Source organism: Mesoplodon mirus (genome assembly GCF_964341445.2).
Source record: "Mesoplodon mirus genome assembly, chromosome: 6".
Lineage (NCBI taxonomy): Eukaryota > Metazoa > Chordata > Mammalia > Artiodactyla > Ziphiidae > Mesoplodon > Mesoplodon mirus.
In genome coordinates, this window is record NC_138982.1 from 80,552,037 (window position 1) to 80,576,786 (window position 24,750).

Genomic DNA, 24,750 nt, shown 5'->3' on the forward strand with positions numbered 1-24,750 from the left:
GTTTTATTTCATTCGATTTTGTTCCTAAGTTCACAGAAAAAAAAACGCTTGGTTGCTTCAAGAACAGGCAAGAAGCCAAGTTGGGGAAAATGAACCTATTAAATAGTTTACAGGCTAACTACTATGTAATCTAAACCAATATGCACCAAAATAACTAAACCTCATAGCCAAGGTAATCAGTGGGAAGGAGGGAGAGTAAAGTATGATTGCCAAGGAAAACTTTTTTCTGGTTGGAATTAAAACACCAAAGAGAATCCCACATCTGCTTTTTACCATGACTACCCAACTCCACACTACTTTTACAATTCTTAGCATACACAGTAAAGAAATGCTAATTATGAAGGGAAAAGAGGTTAGAAAAAAAAGTCAAAAAACAAGTGGTTTTTAATTACTGATGATTCTTTAGTATTAAAGAAACAGACTCAAGTATATGTTAGTTAATGATACATAACCTAGGAATAGGGGCGGGTAGGTTCTAATGCTGATGAAATCTAACCAGAGGGACAGACTCCCTCTTTCACCTCTATTTCCCAGTTTCTGAGAAATACTTATCCAGTTTTAGTCTCCCATTTTCTACCTAGTCCTAAACCATCATCACCCAAAGTCTCTGAATCCAGTAATTCGAGACTAAAATTTAAAAAGTAAAATCGTGCAGTTCTCAAGCTTCTGATTATTATATAATTCTTAACCCTTCAGGGCTCACAGAGATTTCCAAAATCTTCTAGTATAAAGTTCTGCCAATCTTCTTGGATGGTGAGAATCCTTGTCTTTACTCATTTGGTATCTTTTTATATATTTCAAGTAGCACATCTCCTTGGTATTTATGAGGAGACAACATAAAAAGTTTGGACTAGTATATAGTTATGGCTCCTAATTCAAAGAAACAAAAATGCATGCAAGTTAGGGCAACAGAAGATTAAAGAAATGAATTTGGCCACTTTGAACACAAGAGTACTTTTTCAAGAAATTAACATAAAGAAATGACAATTTCTCAAATCTAAAATGGAAATTTAAAAAGCTGACTGTTTTTTCAACTAAGTTGAGGTTTAATACAAGTATACTGGTTGGTTTTAATGCTTATTGCTCAATTTACTTCCTGCTATAATGCAATTGTTTTATAAAACAGACACAGTGGGTTTCCAATAAAACTAAGAATTGCCCAGGTGATTTCCTAAGTCAAGTTCATTTTCTACCATACCCAAGACATATTCATCTTACTTCTTCTACTCTTACCTTCCTTCATCTCTTCAGAACTATATGCTCCTTGGACAGTGCTCTCTCTTAACCAAATAGGTCGCTCTTTGGCAGATTTCCCCTCCAGTGAGGCTCGATGAAGATCTTCTTGGTCATCCATGTTAATGACAACATTCTGAGTGTATAAGTCCTCATAAGAGGGACCCTTGGTGGCCCATGCTTCCCGGTGGTGCCCAGCTGCCAGGCCAGCAGCTGCAGCAGCAGTTGCTGCACGGTCCTTGCTATATAACAAGATTAGAGGAGGAAGGGAAGAAGAAAACTTGAAGTCTTGGTGCTAGAAAAGAAGGGCAGCTGGGGAAGTAGTTACTGAAGAATTACATATAAATTCTATCTAGCAATCATGCACACATGCTTTCATAATTCTGGAAAATCTGCTCTTATACCCCAGGGTGAAAGTTACATTGGTTAGAACAACACATCATATTTATATTTAAGTTTCTCAAACCCTGAATCCTCTGGTGTATAGAAATGATTGAGGTTGTACAGATTAAGATGTTTAAATAAGCCTACTTAGAGAGAGGGGAGAATGAAATAGTGACATAATCCACTTAAAGACACTAAAGTTTGGTAAAAATCTCTCCCAGTAACATCTTTGATGAGTATTTTGTTTAAAAACAAAACAAAAACCCCAAACAAAACAAAACACATGTTATATTTTAAAAAGCATGCTCTCAGCTCAACCCAGAAGAATCCAAAGTAGTTCTGTGGGCTTTTCCCTTTCTTTTGTGTGCTGAGAAGCTAGAATAGTATTCTACAAAGCCAGACTTCAACTCAATTAATATTCTGCGACTCACCAAATAAGGCAAATCTTTATGCAGAGATCAGCTTCTTTTCAAGTTGTACCTGTCCATCTCTGCACCTATGCTGACTCTCCATATCCAGGCCCAACCATTATTTCTACCCCACAGCAACCATGATCTATTTCTGAGTCTATTTTGTTTTGCCTCTTACTTCTACTACCCATGATCTTCTTAGTCTGTTCCAGGTTGGATCATTCCTTATCTTTCTCTAGTCACTTAACGTTTCCTCATCTCTATGAGTTTTCAGCCCTTCTGCTGCTCCCCATTTTATCTGATTGTTTCACTTTCAATGTGCTCTACATTCTTTTGAATATACCGGATTTTCTGTGTGTCTAAGCTCACACCTTGCCTTTCTTTGCCTGCTACTGATGCTTTTCTGCATCAAGTTCTAGGCATGACTGTCCCTCCCTTTCTGTTTAGACAGCTCTTTTATTGTACAAACTATCTTCATATTTCATGAACTACCTGCTTACTTAGTACTTGTTCTGTATCTTTCTCCATATCTTTTGCTGTGTTCCTTTCTGTGACTGCTGACTGATTCTCTTGGCCCTATGTTTCTCCTTTACTTCTCTGCCATCTTTCCTAAATCTTTTCCATGAATCCTGGACTGTCTCCTGTGTAGTGCACTGTCTCATTCTGGGCCTAAGCAATACTTCTTCATTTATCTTTAAGTTCTGTATCAGTTCTCTCTCTCAGAAGCCATTCACTGTTTTTCCTTCTCTTTGGTCCTACTTCATATCTGCTTACTCCATTGCTCCTCATTTCTTCCTGGGCCCACTCACATCTACTTGAGTTTTGTCTCATGTTTAGTTGAGATTTCTCTGATGTATACTACTATCCATGTATCTGACTGGCCCATTACATCTCTCCCTGAGAATACTGTGCTTCTGACCAAACTCTGGAGGTAATCGTGGGTTCATCCCATCCCGCCCTCCTGTTCTGCCTCTGGATGTCTACAGACCCACTGCCACTTTTTCTATCAAAAAAATGCACCCTCTCTAGTTGTACAAACCATGCTGATCTGGTCACTTAATCCATGCCTCGTAACTACTGCCTTTAGCTGTACCAGGGCTGCTTTGTAAATCACTCTTTCCTATAGCTTTTTCATCAGTTATCTGCTGGCCCACTCTGAGTCTAGGCCTATGAGGCCATCTCTCTGTACCCAATCTATCTATTTGTCTTACTATATTTTAAAGTCTTATGTTACAGCTTTTTTCCATCTTCAAATAGGACACAAGGAAGGGATGGTCCAATTTTCTGTGATTGAACATTTTCATCTAAATGTGATACCTAGAAAGACATGACCATCTTAGGCTAGCTCCCCTGGTGGTGCCAAGAGGAAAACCAACAGGTCAAGTTCGGCAGAGTAAGTATGGAACAAATCTAGATCCTTGAAGATGTAACTGAGCTGTGGAATTAATTCTGAATTGTGCTACATAAGGACTTCTGGTCATGCTAGAAAGTTTTTCTTACTGTTCAAGCTACTTCTAGTTGGTTTTCTGTTATCACAGATAAAGGTATCCTAACTGACACAGATGCTAGAAAAGAAAATTCACAATAACTTGTACAGATACAAAACCTTCTGTATAACTGGATTGTTTTTAACCACCAAAAAGAAACTCAATTTGCTCAGGACTGCCCAGAACTGGCTTTTCTGCAGCATCAGTACCAGAGGGCACAAAATATTAAGAGTGCTCCCAAAATCTATACAGTTACAACTTACAACTTGGACTATTGTGTTCTATGGAAGGGAGTAGACGGGTATAAACTCTAAAAGCCCTCAGCTTGAAACCGGGAAGAAGAAAGAAAAAGGGAAGAATAGGAGAGTACTCCCTGACCTCAATTCTCATTTATACTTTTCAAAAAAGAAAAACCACTTTTTATGGCATGGCAAAATTAAGGCTGCCTCTGCAATTCAAAAATTAGGGTACATTGACAAAAATAGGGAGCCACAGTAAGAAGTATTAACCCATAGGTAACACCCACTATACTTCACTTTCAAGAAAGTTGCATTGAAAACTAAGGAAGGCAAGAAATGTGTGGTTAAAAACTTCAAAAACAAACATACAAAAAAAGTGAAAGCTGTATTCCTTAAAGAACTTCAGGCTTCAGAACTTGACTAGGAAAATTCAGATATCCCCAAAAGGCACAACCAATTTAGGACTAACTAACAATTGGCTGAGTTGCAGTAGGCCCAAGCAGCTTGAGTACTTAAAAGTCAAACCTGACTATTTAAAGATTTTTGCCCAGGGCCCATACTGTTCTGCATTCAGTACAAACAAATTTCATCACAGGCACAAGTTAATACAACATGTGTGGCAGAGCTTAGAATCCACATAATCTTAGAGTTTTTAGTCTTCTGGTAAATTACTAACCCAATTCTGTTCTCCAAAGTACAGGTAGTTAAAACAAGGGCAAGCTTAAAAGTGTTCTTGGTAAGAGCACAGGGCCTACACTCACCTCTGTTTCAGGGCTGGTATTTCTGTGGGTTCTGGCTCAAGTATTTCATAGGCCAAGTTCACATCCTCTGTCTCTCGAAGCAAAGCATAAATGGGCTCAATTTGTTCATTAAACCTTGCCAAAAGTGTGCGTGCATCTTTTTTGGGCATTGCTGATTCATCTTCTTCTACCTCTGTATGGCAAAAAGTACAGCGGAAAGTTCCTATAGAGAAAACAAAAGTCTCAGGTCAGGGAAGAGAAATTCTCAAGACTAGCCTTTAGCAAACAGTTTATATCTCCACTCTTCCTCCAACATTTTATTATTAAAACTTTCAAAAACATGGAAAAGAGTAAAGAAGTTTACAGTGAACATCCATGTGTCCACCACTGAGATTCTACAACTAACATTTTTCTATATTTGATTTATCACTTATCTATCCATCTATCATTTTTTGAAGCATTTCAAAGTAATTTCACCCCTAACTGCAGCACAGCAAACAGATTTTAATCACAACATTTCTAACATACATATACTTACTTTAACTTAAAATCAAATTCTTTACAGCTTACCACTGAAACCTGTATCCTTTTCCAACAGTTTTCTTTTTGCACAGTACACATTTGAGTCTATGTCACGCGGAAAGCCAAATAAGTACCTAAAACCGAAAGTCTCTGGTCATTCTGTACATTGTAACAAGGTTATTTCTTCAAATTTATTAACTATTTACATCTAAATAACTTTAACCAATCCATTTCCAAAATTAAAGTTCAAGAAGCCTTTATTGTTATTTCTACAGCCTTCACATTCAACTTATAATTAAATTGTAGTAATTCCTTAGAAACATCACAGATTTTTCACTTCTACTATTATTTCACTAATCTGGGCCACCATTACTTAGCCTGAAATTTAGCTTCCTAAATCTGGTCTTTGAACCTTTAGGCTCTCCCTCTCCAATTCCAAGTTTCCTAGGCCACCATTTGAATCATCTCATCCCCCTGCTCTAAAGTCTATCTGATGGCTGAACTTCTAAAGTCCACAGCATCAAATCTAAATTTCTCATCCTAACATTCAAGAAGCTGTATAACTTGATCCAAAAACATCATAACCCTACCAAAGTCCTTTACTTGTCAAATAAATTCAAACACTTGAGAGACAATATACTAGACATTAACATTTATTTTATTTGTATAAGTGCTTTCTTTCTAAAGCACTTCAGTTTACACTTTTTGATCCCTATACCAATCCTGTAAAATGACGTCAGAACTGAGGATCTGAGTTTTGTGATTTGTCCAAAGGCACACAGCCAGTAAGAGAAAAGTAATAAAAGCAGCTATTGTATACTGAGTGCTTACTAAATACCAAGTATCGCCAGTCATCTGAAGATGGTATTATTATTATTGCCCATTTAAATCTGTAAAATACAGAGGTTCTAAGGGGTTGAGTAACTTGCTCAAGATCTTATCACTACTAATTGGGAGGTGATGGCAGGATTCAAACCCAATCTATTATGATGAAACTCACACTCTTAAATATTACTTAACACCACTAGCCCCACTTGGATCTCCAGTTTGGTCCTTATTCCCAATGCCAGGGATATGCATCCTTCCTTTCTAACCCAATTAACCCAAGAGATTAAAAGAGATCACACAAGCACTTAATGTCTGGTACATAGTAAGTATGCAAACATTTAGTTTTAAATAGCCCAATATATGACTGACACATAACCCCACCCCCAACCCCTCTTCCCCTAGTAAGGAATAAACAAACTAGACATCTCTGCTTCAACATTAACACTAGATTCTACTGATATATTTCAAACAGAATAAGTTTCTTTACTGCCTCTCACACATAAACAACCAATCACAAGTAAATTCTTTGTTCATATACCCTGTCTAAACACTCTTAATCCATCTTCCTCCTATCCATATACTACCTCATCTTTTACATCTATTTCAAATAAGTGAGAAAGAGAAAAGCAGCCCCTCATAGCTAAGAAGGAACCTAGCACTCATAGCTAGGCTGTGATGCTTTTCTGCCAAACGGAATCTCACAGATCACCAACATCAGATAAAAGGTCCTCTGAAAAAAAAAAAAAGGTCCTCTGAGACCATGATGCAAGTGAGGCAAAACCAAGCCAATCTGAATCTGTCTGAATATAGACAAAAGCAAGGTCTCTGCACAACCACACACACACACACACACACACACACACACACACACACACAAAAACCCAGCTAACATGAATGACTGCTACTTCTTTACCAATTACAGTTTTAGCCTCACCCTGGTCTTCTCACCTCTGGGATAAGATTTATTAAGATATCCAATCATAGAATTACCCTCACTTCTTGGTAATACCTAATCCACAGCAAATCCACACCAATTCCCTGAATCCTCCCCAATATTATCTAACAAAAGCCCATATTCTCTAAGTTTGTTCAGCATAGTCTTGCTGAGATACCACATGGTTTCTTATGGTGTGTGGTTTCCTTGCTGCAGAAAGCATCAACAAACCCAATTTTGTACACTGTGGGCATGATGGTCTTTGACTAATGGTCATCAACATAAATATTCTGGCTTAACTGATCAAGAATACTATTTACCAAAATAAAGAAAGAGGAAGAACAAGTTTGTTTTTCTTTGTGGGAGAAAGATACCTTTCTTGAAGAAAGATAAATAAAGATACCTTGCTTTAGATATCTGAATCTATGTTGCCCACTGGCCATCAAAATGGATATGTCAGAAGCCAACTTATTACAACTGCTTAGAGCTCAAGAGTGGAATTTAAGACTAGAAATTTTGATATGAGAATCAACAACATATAGATGGTAACTGAAGCCATAAAGTAGATCAGAATATCCAGAGATTAAGGAGTAAGAAGCATGGACAGTCAAGGTATAAACCCAAGGAAAGAAGAATCCTTGAGAGATAGAAATGGTACAGCCAGAGGGATAGGATGGTGTTTCAAGGAGGAGTTGGTATGGTGCTAATTTTCAAGGTCAACAAGAATTGAAAGCCAGCCTTTATATTTAGTAACAAAGGGTAAATAGAGACCTTGGCTAGAGAGGTTTTAGTTTGTATGCTATCTTAGGGTATTCTCTAACTATTCCAGCCTGCCTCAGTCTCTTCTCTTCAACAGAAATATAAAGAAAATAATCCATGTGGGAGTTAAAACATAAGTCATACAGAGGCATACCTCAAATACATTGCAGGTCCAGATCCAGATCACCACAATAAAGCAAATAACGCAATAAAGTGAGAGTGAGTCAAAAATTTTTTGCTTTTCAGTACATGAAAAAGTTATGTTTACACTATACTGTGGTCTATTAAGTGTGTCATAGTATTAGGTCTAAGAAAACAACGTACATACCTTAATTAGAAAATACTTTATTGCTAAAAAATGCTAACCATCATCTGAGCCTTCAGCAAGTTGTAGTAGTAACATCAGAGATGTTACTGACCACTAACCACAGATCACCATAACAAAGATAACAAAAAAGCTTGAAAGATTGCAAGAATTACCAAAATGTGACAGAGAAACATAAAATGAGCAAATGCTACTGGAAAAATGGCACCAAAAGACTTGCTCAATGCAGGGTTGCCACAAACTTCAATTTCTAAAAAATGCAATGATCTGTGAAATGCAATAAAGCAAAGCACAATAAAATGAGGTATGCCTGTAAAGTAAGGTCTAACACAGCTCTCAAATATCTGCTGAATTGAAAATCACAGATGTGGGACTTATGTTGACTGTTGAAAAATGAGCACTTACAGAGACCATCAAGGAGAACTACAGAATACTGCAGAAGAAAAATTATCTAGTTTAGTAGTTTCTAGTTTAGTAGTTTCCTTTATTTTTAAAGGAAGAAATCCCATTCCCCAAGTGAAAAAGTACCTAAACATAAAAGTAAGTGCTCTGGTTGAAGAATAAAAAGATAGCTAAGCAAAGGGCAACGCTATAATCCTCTCATTATATGTCTTCAAAGCATTACAAATCAGCCTCCTCAATGTCTTGCACCAGGAACACTTTACTGCAGAGCCTTTGTACTTGCTGTTCCCTCTGCCCAGAATGCTTTTCCTCCAGAGAGTTAAATGGCTAGTCTCCTAACTTCAGACCTTTACTCAAGTCACCTCCGTGAGAGCTTCCGTAGCCAACACTACCTAAAATTTCAACACTGTCCTGTCCTCCCTTTCCTTCTCCTTAACATTTGTCACCATCAACATACTATGTTTTATTACCTAGTTTATTAGGTTATTTATCATTGAGATTGTCATGTTACCCAATTAAAAAGAAATGTTCTCCCAACTACCCCATTTTTCTCTTGAAGATAACATACTTTCCGAACTTCAGTGTTAAGTAAACAAATCAACACACTTGCCAGTGTAGCTCAACTGTATAAAATAGCAATGCTTTTATTTTGGGAAAAGAGAGAGAAAAAGAGATCACTCTTAACATCATTTCATAGAAAGATGATTTCAGAATGATAGTCCTTGAACTTGAATAAATTTAGTTTCATTAAAAAAAATAGGGAGAAAAGAGAAAACACAGTATAGTCATAAGGAACCTGAGTTCTAGCCTCATCTAGGTAACTTTCCAGAGACCCAGGCTTAATGTAGATTAAGGCTTAACAAGAATTACTTGTAGAGGGCCCATTTTGCAGTTCTGAAAAGACTGGCTTTCATATTACTGTCAAAAACTGTGACAGGTCTGAAATTTTACCCTACTCGTAAACTAACAAATTATCCTACCACGATTTTATAGATGCTGAAGACAGACACAAGACTTACAGGTTAGAGAAAAGAACTTTATTACTCATGGCAATAGCAGTACCAGTATCAGGTTTTGTGCCAGTTCCCTGAGTCCCATTTCCCATAGGGTAACACAAAGATGGCCAGGTGACAACTATACATGCAGTGGATCATGTTCCAGGAAAGAAACCCTGAGCTTAGGAACCCAAACCTTTTATAATGGGCATAAACATGCTTATCTTTTGCTCTGTAGGGTGATACTACCTTTACCATGCTGGACACTAAGTAAACACACTCTGGAGGGAGACTTTTTTATTATACTGAATAGTAAGCAAACCTGCCTTTTGCTCTGGAGAGAAACAATAACTCTATCTTCTAAGGCTGCTCACTATATAAACCTTGAAAAATACAGTCTAGAAAAAAGCAGTCAGTAGCATCTCTGCTTGTAAAACATACAAAATATGTGAGAGACCCATGGAGAACTGTCTTCCAACAACAACCATGGCTGGCAAACATTACAAGAAGAAAAGCTAGCCTGACATCTGAGTCTTATGTTTATCACAAAAACACAAGTTGTAGACAAGAAAGCAGCCTGTCAAAAGCCAGGCCTGTAGTCCGAGAAAAATAAGAAAGTCTACATTTTATGGAAAATGACTTAAGACTAGCTTAACATACCAGGAGCATTTTCTATAAATTTTACTAAACGTTATAAAAATGCAAATCAATTTCCCCAAAATCTGAAAGGGAGATGGGGCTCAGCACACACTGTACGAAGTACCATTCTACTGAGGGGGCAGTAGTGTAACACATATAGACACAGAATCTGTCATCCAGACGCTTAAAGTTTAATAGAGATGAAAGGTAGCTGGAGACAAGGAATCTAATGCCTACCCCTGGTGGAGAGCTGCTGTTAAGTAATCAATATCATAAATATACCAACTCTTCTTGAAACTGGACTATACTATACTGCACAGAATATACTATTCAATAAGAGAAGAAACTGGAATTGAAACTCAGAGCTCTTTACCATTTTTCTCTTGCCACACATAAGACCAAGAAGCCACATAAGGGAGAACATGCAAGCTAGATAAAAGAATATGGCAGCAGAGAGAAAATGAAGGCTACAAGGATTCTTCAGGCAAAGCTTGACAGATGATGAGATAAAGAGAAAAAGAAGAGTTCAATGATAATATGTATGTCTGATCATATACACCCATAAACCACACACACAGAAAAAAACCTAAAAAAGCTACTTTACAAATATTCCCATGTATTCATCATAGCCAAGTCTGTGCAACAGTATTATTCAAATCTAACATATGAGGGAATAAAGACTCAGAGAAGTTAAGTTCACCAGGTCATAGCTTAAAAGCAAAAATCATTAAGCCTGGATTCAAATACAAATCTTTCTGATTTAAAAGAGTAAATTCACCGTACCATCCCGAATTAAACATCCCTTTCCTGACCTCCTATCATCCCTTCCAGCTACAATTTAGCAAACATTTGCCACATATATACATAGGTTCTAATTTTTTAAAATATGGAACAGGAGAGGATTTGTAACAAAAAATTTATTTAACGTTAAATGTGCATCACATGCCTGGCATTGACTCAGCTGAGTCTTAATGTATCAGGTTTGCAAGAAGGATTAAAATATATCCAGATGTAGATAATTACCAGGCATTGAAAATAGGGAGAAAAATGATCTTTTAAAAATAGATATTTCAGGGCCTCCCTGGTGGCGCAGTGGTTGAGAGTCCGCCTGCCGATGCAGGGGATACGGGTTCGTGCCCCGGTCTGGGAGGATCCCATATGCCGCGGAGCGGCTGGGCCCGTGAGCCATGGCCGCTGGGCCTGCGCATCCGGAGCCTGTGCTCCGCAACGGGGGAGGCCACAACAGTGAGAGGCCCGCATACCGCAAAAAAAAAAAAAAAAAAAAAAAAATAAAAAAAATAAAAATAAAAATAGATATTTCAGAATTATATTTTAGGGTTGTCCATGCATTAGTATATGAATGTCCCAATTCTATGACTCAGGACTCTTCTAGTGAAGGTAAGTTATTACTCCAAAATGAGAGAAGAAATAGAGACCTACTTGTTGGGATGAGAGGGAAAGTAGAGGGAGAGTGAGGGGAAAGAGGGCCATACAATTTTAACTTTCTCCCAAAATAAGAAATGTAAAAATAAAAATAAATATAAAAATAAAAAGGAATCAGAGACATGGGGGAGGGGAGAGAAGGGACTGGGAACAAAAGGAAAAAAAAGTAATGTTCAACAAAATTCAAACTTAACACTTTCCTTTGCTAAACACAGAAAAAGAACATTCAGGTGGTGTCTATTATGCTGGCCAAGGTCTTCTACTTAACTGTTTACTCATCATTTTAATTACGTGAGTATTCAATCAAGGGAACAATGAATAAATACAGGTAAAACCAAACTGGAAAAAAATGTTTATCCTCCTTAGTTTAACAAGAAGAAAATGCTTTGGAAATTTATTATAACTGAGGAAAAGGAAAGAGGACATTATGGGTCAAACCCCCAAATAATTAGATATTACTTGCATTGTGATTCTTCCTTCTTTGCTCCAAAATACACAATGAATAGGTCATCAGCTAATGCCTAGAGTTCACTGTCAAAGATTTGTCAAACATATTAATTGCAACTGGAATACTACTCAGCCATTTTCCTACCAAAAATAATCAATCAATCAATCAAAATAAAAGAAGCCCAACTGTTTTGATATGCTACAGGTGCTGCAGTGCTTAAGCAGGGGTCATGCTGCAGCCCAAGTCCTCAAGGCTGGCCAAAGAAACAGGCAGGATCAAACCTTCCCTGCTGCAGAGTTCTCATTCCAACATGGCACAACTAACGTCCCAAGGATTTCCCACATTCTGCCTCCCTAAATCTTGCCAATCATCTTCTGAGCTGCCTTTTTTGGAGCTCACATTCTACTACTAGCGAGTAGTCAAGACAAAAAATAACGTCAGGGGTTGATAAGTATAACACAGAAAAACAAAGCAGGTGGCCTCCTAAAATGAGTTTGGGAGTGTTCCTCCCTCTGCTCTATTTTGGAAGAGTTTGAGAAGGAGAGCTGTTAGCTTTTCTCTAAATGTTTGATAGAATTCGCCTGTGAAGCCATCTGGTCCTGGGCTTTTGTTTGTTGCAAGATTCGTAATCACAGTTTCAATTTCAGTGCTTGTGATTGGTCTGTTCATATTTTCTATTTCTTCCTGGTTCAGTCTCAGAAGGTTGTGCATTTCTAAGAATTTGTCCATTTATTCCAGGTTGTCCATTTTATTGGCATATAGTTGCTTGTAGTAATCTCTCATGATCCTTTGTATTTCTGCAGTGTCAGTTGTTACTTCCCCTTTTTCATTTCTAATTCGATTGATTTGTCTTCTCCCTTTTCTTCTTGATGAGTCTGGCTAATGGTTTATCAATTTTGTTTATCTTCTCAAAGAACCAGCTTTTAGTTTTATTGATCTTTGCTATCGTTGCCTTCATTTTTTTTCATTTATTTCTGATCTGATCTTTATGATTTCTTTCCTTCTGATAACTTTGGGGTTTTGTTCTTCTTTCTCTAATTGCTTTAGGTGTAAGGTTAGGTTGTTTATTTGAGATGCTTCTTGTTTCTTAAGGTAGGATTGTATTGCTATAAACTTCCCTCTTAGAACTGTGTTTGCTGCATCCCATAGGTTTTCGGTTGTCATGTTTTCATTATCATTAGTTTCTAGGTATCTTTTGATTTCTTCAGTGATCACTTCGTTATTAAGTAGTGTATTGTTTAGCCTCCATGTGTTTGTATATTTTACAGATTTTTTCCTGTAATTGATATCTAGTCTTATACTGTTGTGGTCAGAAAAGATACTTGCTACGATTTCAATTTTCTTAAATTTACCAAGGCTTGACTTGTGACCCAAGCAAGATGTGATCTATCATGGAGAATGTTCCATGAGCACTTGAGAAGAATGTGTATTCTGTTGTTTTTGGATGGAATGTCCTATAAATATCAATTAAGTCCATCTTGTTTAATGTATCATTTAAAGCTTGTGCTTCCTTATTTATTTTCATTTTGGATGATCTGTCCATTGGTAAAAGTGGGGTGTTAAATTCCCCTACTATGATTGTATTACTGTCAATTTCCCCTTTTATGGCTGTTAGCATTTGCCTTATGTATTGAGGTGCTCCTATGTTGGGTGCATAAATATTTACAATTGTTATATTTTCTTCTTGGATTGATCCCTTGATCATTATGTAGTGTCCTTCTTTGTCTCTTGTAATACTCTTTGTTTTAAAGTCTATTTTGTCTGATATGAGAATTGCTACTCCAGCTTTCTTTTGATTTCCATTTGCATAGAATATCTTTTTCCATTGCCTCACTTTCAGTCTGCATGTGTCCTTAGGTCTGAAGTGGGTTTCTTATAGACAACGTATATACGGGCTTGTTTTTGTATCCATTCAGCCAGTCTATGTCTTTTGGTTGGAGCATTTAATCCATTTACATTTAAGGTAATTATCAAGGCCACCATCACCCTGATACCAAAACCAGACAAAGATGTCACAAAAAAAAGAAAACTACAGATTAATATCACTGATGAACACGGATGCAAAAATCCTCAACAAAATACTAGCAAACAGAATCCAACAGCACATTAAAAGGACCATACACCATGATCAAGTGGGGTTTATCCCAGGAATGCAAGGATTCTTCAATATACACAAATCAATCAATGTGATACACCATGTTAACAAATTGAAGGATAAAAACCATACGATCATCTCAATAGATGCAGAAAAAGCTCATGACAAAATTCAACACCCATTTATGATAAAAACCCTCCAGAAAGTAGGCATAGCGGGAACTTACCTCAACATAATAAAGGCCATATATGACAAACCCACAGCCAACATCGTCCTCAATGGTGAAAAACTGAAACCATTTCCACTAAGATCAGGAACAAGACAAGGTTGCCCACTCTTACCACTATTATTCAATATAGTTTGGGAAGTTTTAGCCACAGCAATCAGAGAAGAAAAAGAAATAAAAGGAATCCAAGTCAGAAAAGAAGAAGCAAAGCTGTCACTGTGTGCAGATGACATGATACTATACATAGAGAATCCTAAAGATGCTACCAGAAAACTACTAGAGCTAATCAATGAATTTGGTAAAGTAGCAGGAGACAAAAGTACAGAAATCTCTTGCATTCCTATACATTAATGATGAAAAATCTGAAAGAGAAATTAAGGAAACACTCCCATTTACCATTGCAACAAAAAGAATAAAATACCTAGGAATAAACCTACCTAAGAAGACCTGTATGCAGAAAATTATAAGACACTGATGAAAGAAATTAAAGGTGATACAAACAGATGGAGAGCTATACCATGTTCTTGGATTGGAAGAATCAACATTGTGAATATGACTATACTACCCAAAGCAATCTACAGATTCAATGCAATCCCTATCAAACTACCACTGGTATTTTTCACAGAACTAGAACAAAAAAATTCACAATTTGTATGGAAACACAAAAGACCCAAAATAACCAAGGCAATCTGAGAAAGAAAATCAGAGCTGGAAGAATCAGGCTCCCAGACTTCAGACTATAATACAAAGCTACAGTGATCAAGACAGTATGGTATTGGCACAAAATCAGAAATATAGATCAGCGGAACAGGATAGAAAGCCCAGAGATAAACTCATGCACCTATGGTCACCTTATCTTTGATAAAGGAGGCAAGAATATACAATGGAGAAAAGACAGCCTCTTCAATAAGTTGTGCTGGGAAAATTGGACAGCTACGTGTAAAAGAATGAAATTAGAACACTCCCTAACACCATACACAAAAATAAACTCAAAATGGGTTAAAGATCTAAATGTAAGGCCAGACACTATCAAACTCTTAGAGGAAAACATAGCAGAACACTCTATGACATAAATCCCAGCAAGATCCTTTCTGATCCACCTCCTAGAGAAATGGAAATAAGAACAAAAATAAACAAATGGGACCTAATGAAACTTAAAAGCTTTTGCACAGCAAAGGAAACCATAAACAAGACAAAAGGACAACCCTCAGAATGGGAGAATATATTTGCAATTGAAGCAACTGACAAAGGATTAATCTCCAAAATTTAGAAGCAGCTCATGCAGCTCAATAGCAAAAAAATAAACAACCCAATCCAAAAATGGGCAGAAGACCTAAATAAACATTTCTCCAAGGAAGATATACAGATTGCCAACAAATGCATGAAAGAATGCTCAACATCATTAATCATTAGAGAAATGCAAAGCAAAACTACAGTGTGATATCACCTTACACCGGTCAGAATGGCCATCATTAAAAATCTACAAACAATAAATGCTGGAGAGGGTGTGGAGAAAAGGGAACCCTCATACACATTACATTGGTGGCAATGTAAATTGATACAGCCACTATGGAGAACAGTATTGAGGTTCCTTAAAAAACTAAAAATACAACTACCATACGACCCAGCAATCCCACTACTTGAAATATACCCTGAGAAAACCATAATTCAAAAAGACTCATGTACCACAACGTTCACTGCAGCTGTATTTACAATAGCCAGGACATGGAAGCAACCTAACTGTCCATCGACAGATGAATGGATAAAGAAGATGTGGCACATATATACAATGGAATATTACTCAGCCATAAAAAGAAAAGAAATTGAGTTATTTGTAGTGAGGTAGATGGACCCAGTGTCTGTCATACAGAGTGAAGTTAAGTCAGAAAGAGAAAAATAAATACCATATGCTAACACATATATATGGAATCTTTAAAAAAAACGGTTATGAAGAACCTAGGGCAGGACAGGAATAAAGACGCAGACGTAGAGAATGGATTTGAGGACACGGGAAGGGGAAAGGTAAGCTGGTATGAAGTGAGAGAGTGGCATGGACTTATATATAATACCAAATGTAAAATAGATAGCTAGTGGGAAGCAGCTGCATAGCACAGGGAGATCAGCTCAGTGCTTTGTGACCACCTGGGGGGGTGGGGTAGGGAGGGTGGGAGGGAGACACAAGAGGGAGGAGATATGGGGATATATGTATATGTATAGCTGACTCACTTTGTTATAAAGCAGAAACGAACACACCATTGTAAAGCAATTATACTCCAATAAAGATGTTTAAAAAAAAGAGAGATAATGGCTTAATGTTTCTAGATAATTCTATGAAAAAAATTTGAGTAAAAGTTTTTTTACTTCCCCTCACTCAAGAAGCTTCCAGGAAAAACAAAACAAAACAGAAGACAATTCACAGTTCCATGTTAAAACCAAGTTACTGGGACTAGAATCGCTAGGATTTTAGTGAAATAAAGAGGAAACAAACTTCAAGACACATCACTAACATATGGTATTAATTTTACTACTCTGTAAAAATCCAACCACTGTATATATCTTAGGAATCAAATTTGGACATTGGTTCCCCTCCCACTGAATATTTCATAGATTATGTATATATGAGGAAAGGGAGTAAAGTGGAGAGCTTGGGAAAATAAAACTGCCCAAAATCCTAAATATTATTCCCCATTATGCCACAATGTGTTTCTGAATACGGCCTAATTCAACATAGCATATTTTCTATACGAACACTACTATAACAAGGTGTTTCAGTTCCTAACCTAGGATTTCAAATTAACCAAAGTGACTAACATTATCTTCTAAAAGCAGTGATAAAACATCCCCAAGCTCCTCTATACTTTTAAAATGTCAACTATTCTCCAAATCAAAGGGTGCTTTGAAATTAGAGTTGAAAGAAACCATATATGATATAGAATAGACTGAACTTATCATTTTACATATCCTGAAAAAAGGCCTACAATGATTATAGGATTTCCCCAGGGAATAGTTACTAACATAGCCCAAGACTGGAGGCCAGCCATGGCTCTGGAATCCTAATACACTGTCACTTTGCTGTCTTATAGCCACTGCTTAAAAAACAAAACAAGAAAAAAAAACAAGACAAAAAAACCCTCTGAAAATGACATACCCACTGAAAACACTGATTACACAAAAAGACCCAATGTAATAAGTGCTCTGAAAAACCCTTACGATACTAACATAAGTTGGTCAAGCATTAATAACCAGAGCTGTTATAACAACAAAATATTTAATTAAGAATCACCTTCCCTGTGGAGGCCTGGTGTGCAATGGCTACAAATAGCAGCCTCCTGGGCAGTGTACAGCCTGTTGCTTATACAGGTTGCCCTAAGGGACCTTGGAGACAGCCCTTTCCGGTGGACATTCATGTCTGGATGCTGTCCCCAATCTGGACTCCAGACAAGTATGTACAGTGCCTTTGGAAAGCCCCAGGGCACAGTGGCTAGGGTCTACATTGGCCAAGTCATAAATCCATCCACACCAAGCTGAACAAGGAGCACGTGACTGAGGCCCAACTCAGGGCCAAGTTCATGTTCCCTGGCCACCAGGAGATCCACATCTCCAAGAACTGGGGATTTACTAAGTTTAATGCAGATGAATATGAAAACGTGGCGGCAGAAAAGGAGCTCATCCCAGATGGCTGTGGGGTCAAATACAACCCTAGTTGTGTCTCCTGGACAAACGGCTCTCACTCATGAGAGCTTTGGCACTGTCCCCTCCTGACTCATGCCCACCAATAAATCCTACTTTCCTGTCCAAAAAAAAAAAAAATCACCTTGCTTTCTCAGATTTCAAAAAGGCTTATGGAGGAGGGAGGGTGAGGTGGGGTTGGAGACATAAAGTGAAACGTTATATAATCATAAAACTTACCAGTTGTCAACACAGAGAAAGGTAGAGAGAGTAGGGACTGGGCTGCACGGGAGACCATGGAGAAGAAAAACTAGGTTTGCCATTTTAGTCTACCTATTTTTCTGTTATTTGAGTCTTCAACAAGTTTACATTCATATATTACTTACGTATTTTTAGAAGAAAGAAAACGAATGTTATTTTGAATTCTCCAAAAGCACTCAACTCCCTTTAATACACAAAAGTTACACAGTCATTCTTGGGATATTCTTTTAAAGCACTATCAAGTCCTCTGTTAAACCTTTTATAACTCAAAATGTTCAGGGGTATATATATTAAAATGTTAAGCCAAATACTAAAGTCTCAAAAAGTCACCCTTTATTCTAATTTCCAAACTTATTTTATAAACCAAATTTCTTCAGTTTAATTGAGAAAGGGGAAGTGTATGAAAAAAGGAACTGCTATTATAAAATAATAACAGACATGAGAGGAGCATAGTTATATATTTTATATAATTATTTTACCTATAATAAAATGGAATTTGAAAAATCATCCTTTAGCGATTCACTGCAGAACATATAACACTGTAAAATACTCATTTGCAGGCAAAAGGAAAAAAAAATAGAAGTACGTTTAATGTACTTTTAATTTCAGAAGATCTCAAATGTATTCATAATGTACCCAATACAACTCTACCCCCAAAACTCAATTTCATCAATGAAACTGGCTTCTGTCCTTCCTTAACTGAACACATCTAGGTTTGGTCTAATCATGCATTATTCCTAGATTCTGGAACTCATTATAAAGGGGAACAAAATGTATTATGCCTGGGAGGGAAAACAATAAACTGAAGTGTGGTACTTGGGTGAATACTGAAGCTTATATCAATAATAAATTCTCTGAATTAGGCCCAAATCAAATTCATCTCAACATGCAGAGAGCAGGCAAAAAGTATGTGGTTTTGATATGACTATTTGAAAGACAATAATCAACAGAATGTTATATGCCAGCATCAAAACTAAAAAGCAACTTTTCACAAATAAGTTTGTTCCTATGTAATCAGCTTCAAAATACAAAAAAAATAAAACACAGATGATTTTTTTTTTAAGTTTTCAAACCCTTAAAATCAAGAGGAGCGGGCTTCCCTGGTGGTGCAGTGGTTGAGAATCTGCCTGCCAATGCAGGGGACACGGGTTCGAGCCCTGGTCTGGGAAGATCCCACATGCCGCGGAGCAACTGGGCCCGTGAGCCACAACTACTGAGCCTGCGCATCTGGAGCCTGTGCTCCGCAACAAGAGAGGCCGTGATAGTGAGAGGCCAGCGCACTGCGATGAAGAGTGGCCCCTGCTCACCGCAACTACAGAAAGCCCTCACACAGAAACGAAGACCCAACACAGCAAAGATAAATAAATAAATAAATAAAATTAAAAAAAAAAAAAAAAAAAATCAAGAGGAGCAAGTTTTAAAAAATCAGCCCTAAAGCTTTTGGTGGAAAGTGAAGGGTAGCAGAGAGAAGACAGCTGCTCCTTACTATTTTTCCATAACTAGTTTTTTTTTTTTTTTAACTCATTCTAGTAATCACCTTCCTTCTGTCCCATCATCAGCCTCCTCAAAATCCACACCTCTGAGCTTTCCAGTATAAGTTTCTAATGAACCCATCCTGGGCAAAGATTCCAAACCAGCAACTGAGCAAAGTACTCCTAGAAAGATTTCTTTTAATGTTTGTTTGTCTGTGCTTTTAGCATTTCAGGAATTGGAAACATTGCTTTTAAGACATCTTCTTGCCTTAAGTAGAGAGATGAAAACAGGAAAAAGCCTGCTCTATGAAGGTGAGCATGAAGGAAACAAGTCTTTAAGAGGCTCATGAATACAGGACCCTGACAGTTTTTAAATGTTAGGTTAAAGGAACTGAAGAGGAATTTCAGTGATGTAGGGATCACAAAACTGATCTGTCTAAATCAAAAAGCATTCCTGCAGTCACAAGGAAAAGAGGGACTCGTGATTTAACACCAAACTTAGAAATGAATAACCCAAGTAGATAAGGACTTTACTTGAATATTGAGTGACTCAGAACTAGCCACTGAAAGAGGTCTGTTTCCTTTTTTTTTTTTTTTTTTTTTGCGGTACGCAGGCCTCTCACTGTTGTGACCTCTCCCGTTGCGGAGCACAGGCTCCGGACGCACAGGCTCTGCGGCCATGGCTCACGGGCCCAGCTGCTCCACATGTGGGATCTTCCCGGACCGGGGCACGAACCCATGTCCCCTGCATCAGCAGGTAGACTCTCAACCACTGCGCCACCAGGGAAGCCCTGTTGGCTATTTTTAAGAGTTATTTATCGGACATATTTTAGAGTCAGTTTTTAAAGACTTCTTTTACACTAATCCTAAAATCTACCTGACTCTAAGTCTTTTCCATGGAGCCACACAAAAGCTGAATCTCCATGAAAGCTATCGTATCTTCCCCAGTACTCATTTAAAACATTCTGGAAATCTATATGGCCCTACATTTATTTATTACTTTGTAAGATCCTCCAAAACCTAGAGTATAACAGACATGTGTGTGTGTACCCAAACACATTTGATGAGTTGAACTAGATAATCTCTTAGCTCCTATTTATAAGATTGTATTAAACAAACATTTATAAGATTCCTTTTTTTAAAATTAACTTACTTCAAAGTTTATTTAAAATGGGATCCTCTGGTCTCTAGGTGAATTCAGTAATAGGGGCTCCCAAACTATTTCTAATTCAAACATGTAACAATTTTACCCAACCCACAATAAAACTACATTGCCTTATGTGCCTTTACAGAAGCTATAAAACTGTATTTTTTCACCTAATATTCCCACTGCTGAAAATCCTGAAGGAAAAACTTTAAAAACAAGAATAAAATGCTATATATACAAAAATATTCAGTGTCATATATATACCAGCAAAAAAAAAAATACAATCAAAGTGCCCCAAAGGGGTGGAAAGGAAAACAGGGGAGAAAATTACACCTAAAAACATATTTAGAACACTAGATAGAAACAGGAGAATTGGTACATTAAGGGACCAAGAGATCACAAACTATTCTTGACTATGACTGTAATTATAAATAACACGTAAAAGGGTAGTGGTTTTGTCATAATTTTTTCTCTTCAAAATTTTTTCTGGCACCATGGCTGCATAATTTTTAAACTAAAAATGGAAAATATAAAGCTATTTCCGTATCATCTAACTTTAACACCTAAAAAGAAAATACAATCTCCCCCTCCCTTTTGGGGAAGCATGTTGCTGAATTTAACTCAGAAGTGTCATTAATGAAATCACTGTGGTTGAGATTGCTAAAGTAGAAATGCTAAGTCTCTTCACACGGTCAGAGCCTTGCTAAATCTAAAACATGCATTTATGAATCACAAGATGCTATTTTGCTGACTGATGGATTTCATGCCATGCTACCTTTGTTCTGATTACATAAGGCCCCCATATTTCAGAAAATAAAACAGCTGATTTTGCCTGATTAAGTTTCTGAAACCAGGGACTAGTGGGCAAAAGCTAGGCTATTCCATTTTAATAAAATTAGCAGGTGGATGGACCTAAAGACTGTCATAAAGAGTGAAGTAAGTTAGAAAGAAAAATGAATACCGTATGCTAACACATATATATGGAATCTAAAAAAAAAAAAAAGGTTCTGAAGAACCTAGGGGCAGGACAGGAATAAAGACACAGACGTAGAGAATGGACTTGAGGACACGGGGAGGAGGAAGGGTAAGCTGGGTCGAAGTGAGAGAGTGGCATGTACATATATACACTACCAAATGTAAAACAGCTAGTGGGAAGCAGCCGCATAGCACAGGGGATCAGCTTGGTGCTTTGTGACCACCTAGAGGGGTGGGATAGGGAGGGTGGGAGGGAGACGCAAGAGGGAGGAGATTTGGCGATATATGTATATGTATAGCTGATTCACTTTGTTATAAAGCAGAAACTAACACACCACTGTAAAGCAATTATACTCCAATAAAGATGTTAAAAATAAAATAAAATAAAATTAGCTATACATATCAAGCACCAAACATTGGGAGAGTTCAACCCCAGATGGGAGAGTTCAACCCCAGAACACCAAAGGCAAAATCTAAATGGAAAGTATGGAAAAAATCTACAATTTTCAGGAAAAAGAGAGGCGGGGGAGGGAAAAGCTATAAACTGAAGTAAGAAAATTGCTGGCTTATGTGTTGTGTGAATTAATGCCAGTAAAATAATTCTTGCTGGACCCAATTTCCTGAGCCCAGAATTCCTGGATACTCATCTAGGAGTCACTACTCTCTGTCCAGTGGCAGAGTTGCCCATATACTTGAGTTAAGAACTTTTTATCAGGGAAGAAGTAAAGCCTAGAAGGCTTCAAATCTAATTCCTGAATACCCCCAATTGCTAATATAAACCAGTTTATAAACCTAAGAACTGTTGACATTGGAATGGAGATAGAAGCCCATTAGATACCTCCATCACTGGTCAGAAACACCATCAATCTCCAATAGCAACCAAGAAATAGAACAGCTTTGTACAGCACTGGCTTCAAATGAAAACTGTAACTATTAATTTAAACAGAGAATAAATATTACAGCAGAAAAACTTCCCTCCTCCTCCTCTGATACACATACCAAATGTTTATTTCTCGTCTTCTTCAAAATGACGGGGAGAGAAATGAATACTGAGCAAAACAGGAAGGGAACAGAGGGCAAAAGACCAAGATTTCTAAAGGCAATGTATAGAAGAACAAGGGAGGGTTGTCAAGCTACTAATAGTGGAAAAACAAAACAAAACCAGACTGACAAGGAGGTTGGGGGGTCTAATATCACCCAATTATCATATTCTCTCTGTAAAGGAAAGTCCAAATGAAAAACCAAATTATAATCAAAAGGCAAGTATATTCTCATAAAGAGGGTTCCCAATAATTAAGAATTTTCAATCATGGTACCTCAGGCTTCACTGAGACATAACTGCCAATTAAGTTGACTATTAGTGCTGGCTGATCAGGGCATCCTCCCATGAGAGATACCAATGTAAAGTGACTTATTCTTGCTCTCCTGAACCCCTTCTTTCCACCATCATGTTGACTGTAACCCTCACATTAAGAATACAGTCTCTGTTCAGACTGGCCACAAAACAACTGTTTCAGTTTTAGCTCTCTTTCATAATATGTTTTCATGCTCCCTACCCTACCTCAATTCCCTCACACAAATAATCTTGACTATATTTGGTCAGGCCATCTCTTCCACAAGCCACCTGTTGATTACAACTAATTTCATTCAGGCACAAACCCTAGGTAAAATTCAAAGAGCATCATGAATCAAACTCCTAAATACTGATATGTAAGTAGGGGGATAACTTCCTTTTAGAAACTTTCATGAAATTAAATAAGAATCAAGTGATGCGTAAATGTAGTAGAAGCATATTCCTTTAGATTACACTCTCTGAGGGACTGGATAACACCTTCACTGCAGTCAAGAGTGACAAAGACAACCACTGTAACACCAACATCTGCAGAAAATCAAAAACCAAAACCCAGGGCTCCTTAAAGAAATCTGTTAGATTGAATAGCAAAAATCATGAGACTTTTCTAGTCTATTTTGAAAGAGCTCCAGATATAGTCTACAACCCTCCTCTATAGTACACTCAAGCAATTCTTATACTCAGGATGGCTAAGATTTTCTCATAACCAAGACCTCTCCTAGTTAAGCCCTTTCAAGGTAAATAGTTAGGTTCAAACAAATTAAACATTTAAGACAAATGTGAATTCTTTAAATGACTTTTCATCCAAGATGACTGCTTCACAGTAAATAAGGGGAAAAAAAAAGTCATAGGCCATCACTGCTCTTTTTGTGAATAATCTTAATTGATATCGGCATTATTTCCCATTAAAATTTTTTTAATTCTTTAAAACGTACAATATATAACATATACAAAATTAAACATGTACACAAACCTGTAATTTTTTTACAATAAAACATTTCATGTGTAAAAGCTTAAATTATATTTTTCAGATAGTTATTTTAAAGTCAGATCTATGAACTAAAAAGTAACCTATACTCCTGAATTCAGCCATAACAAAGGGACAATCTAACTTAACAGCTGTGATTCTTTCTATAGATTTTTACAAATTTTTAACACAAAATTGATCCACTTGAGTAATTAGTAAAACTATAGTCTCTTTTCCAGTTTACAAATAACAACATAACTATACAACCTAGCACTTTAAAGAGTCCCATGTTAATGTTAGACATGTATTTTTAGAAAAAACACGCTTTGTAGATTCTGTGTTGATTAGAAAAATCCTTAAAACTTAAGTATTTAATTAAATGAAGCAATTTATAACTCCTGTTGATGATTTGCTTCCTTTAATGAATGGCTAAGAAACTAAATATCTATTGTTAACTTGGAAAGAGTGCCCCTCTTATTTCATCTGGCTAACTTTTACTTACCTTTTAGGTCCCCGCTGTTTAAACTTCTTTGAGAGGCCTCCCCAGATCCACATTAGATGCCCTAGTTATGTCCTCCTGATAGCACTTTGCACTTCCACTAACAAAGCATTTAAGTTCTAATAATATGTATTTATTATAACTGTCTGGCAGTGACTGGCACAAGTAGGTACTCAAATATTTGTTGAATGAGGAGTTCAAAAGTAAACTTAGTAAAGTCAGAATAGCCTCAAAGTGGTAGAGAAAGTCAACGCTTTAGATTAGGCCGCAGTTGTAAATAAGGGATGGGGGTAGAAACAG

The 24,750-nt window shown here is 37.1% G+C and overlaps 1 protein-coding gene across 4 annotated transcripts in view; it reads right to left on the bottom strand.

The window, feature by feature from the left end:
• The window catches only part of GTF2E1 (general transcription factor IIE subunit 1), a 35,230-nt gene that overhangs the window by 5,089 nt on the left and 5,391 nt on the right, over nt 1-24,750 (bottom strand). For all 4 annotated transcript variants that reach the window (XM_082624253.1, XM_082624256.1, XM_082624254.1 and 1 more), the window contains 2 exons: nt 4,515-4,716; nt 1,234-1,475 (listed from right to left, as the gene is read on the bottom strand). In XM_082624253.1, coding sequence (XP_082480379.1) covers nt 1,234-1,475; nt 4,515-4,716 — 444 coding nt within the window. The remainder of the gene's footprint in view (nt 1-1,233; nt 1,476-4,514; nt 4,717-24,750) is intronic.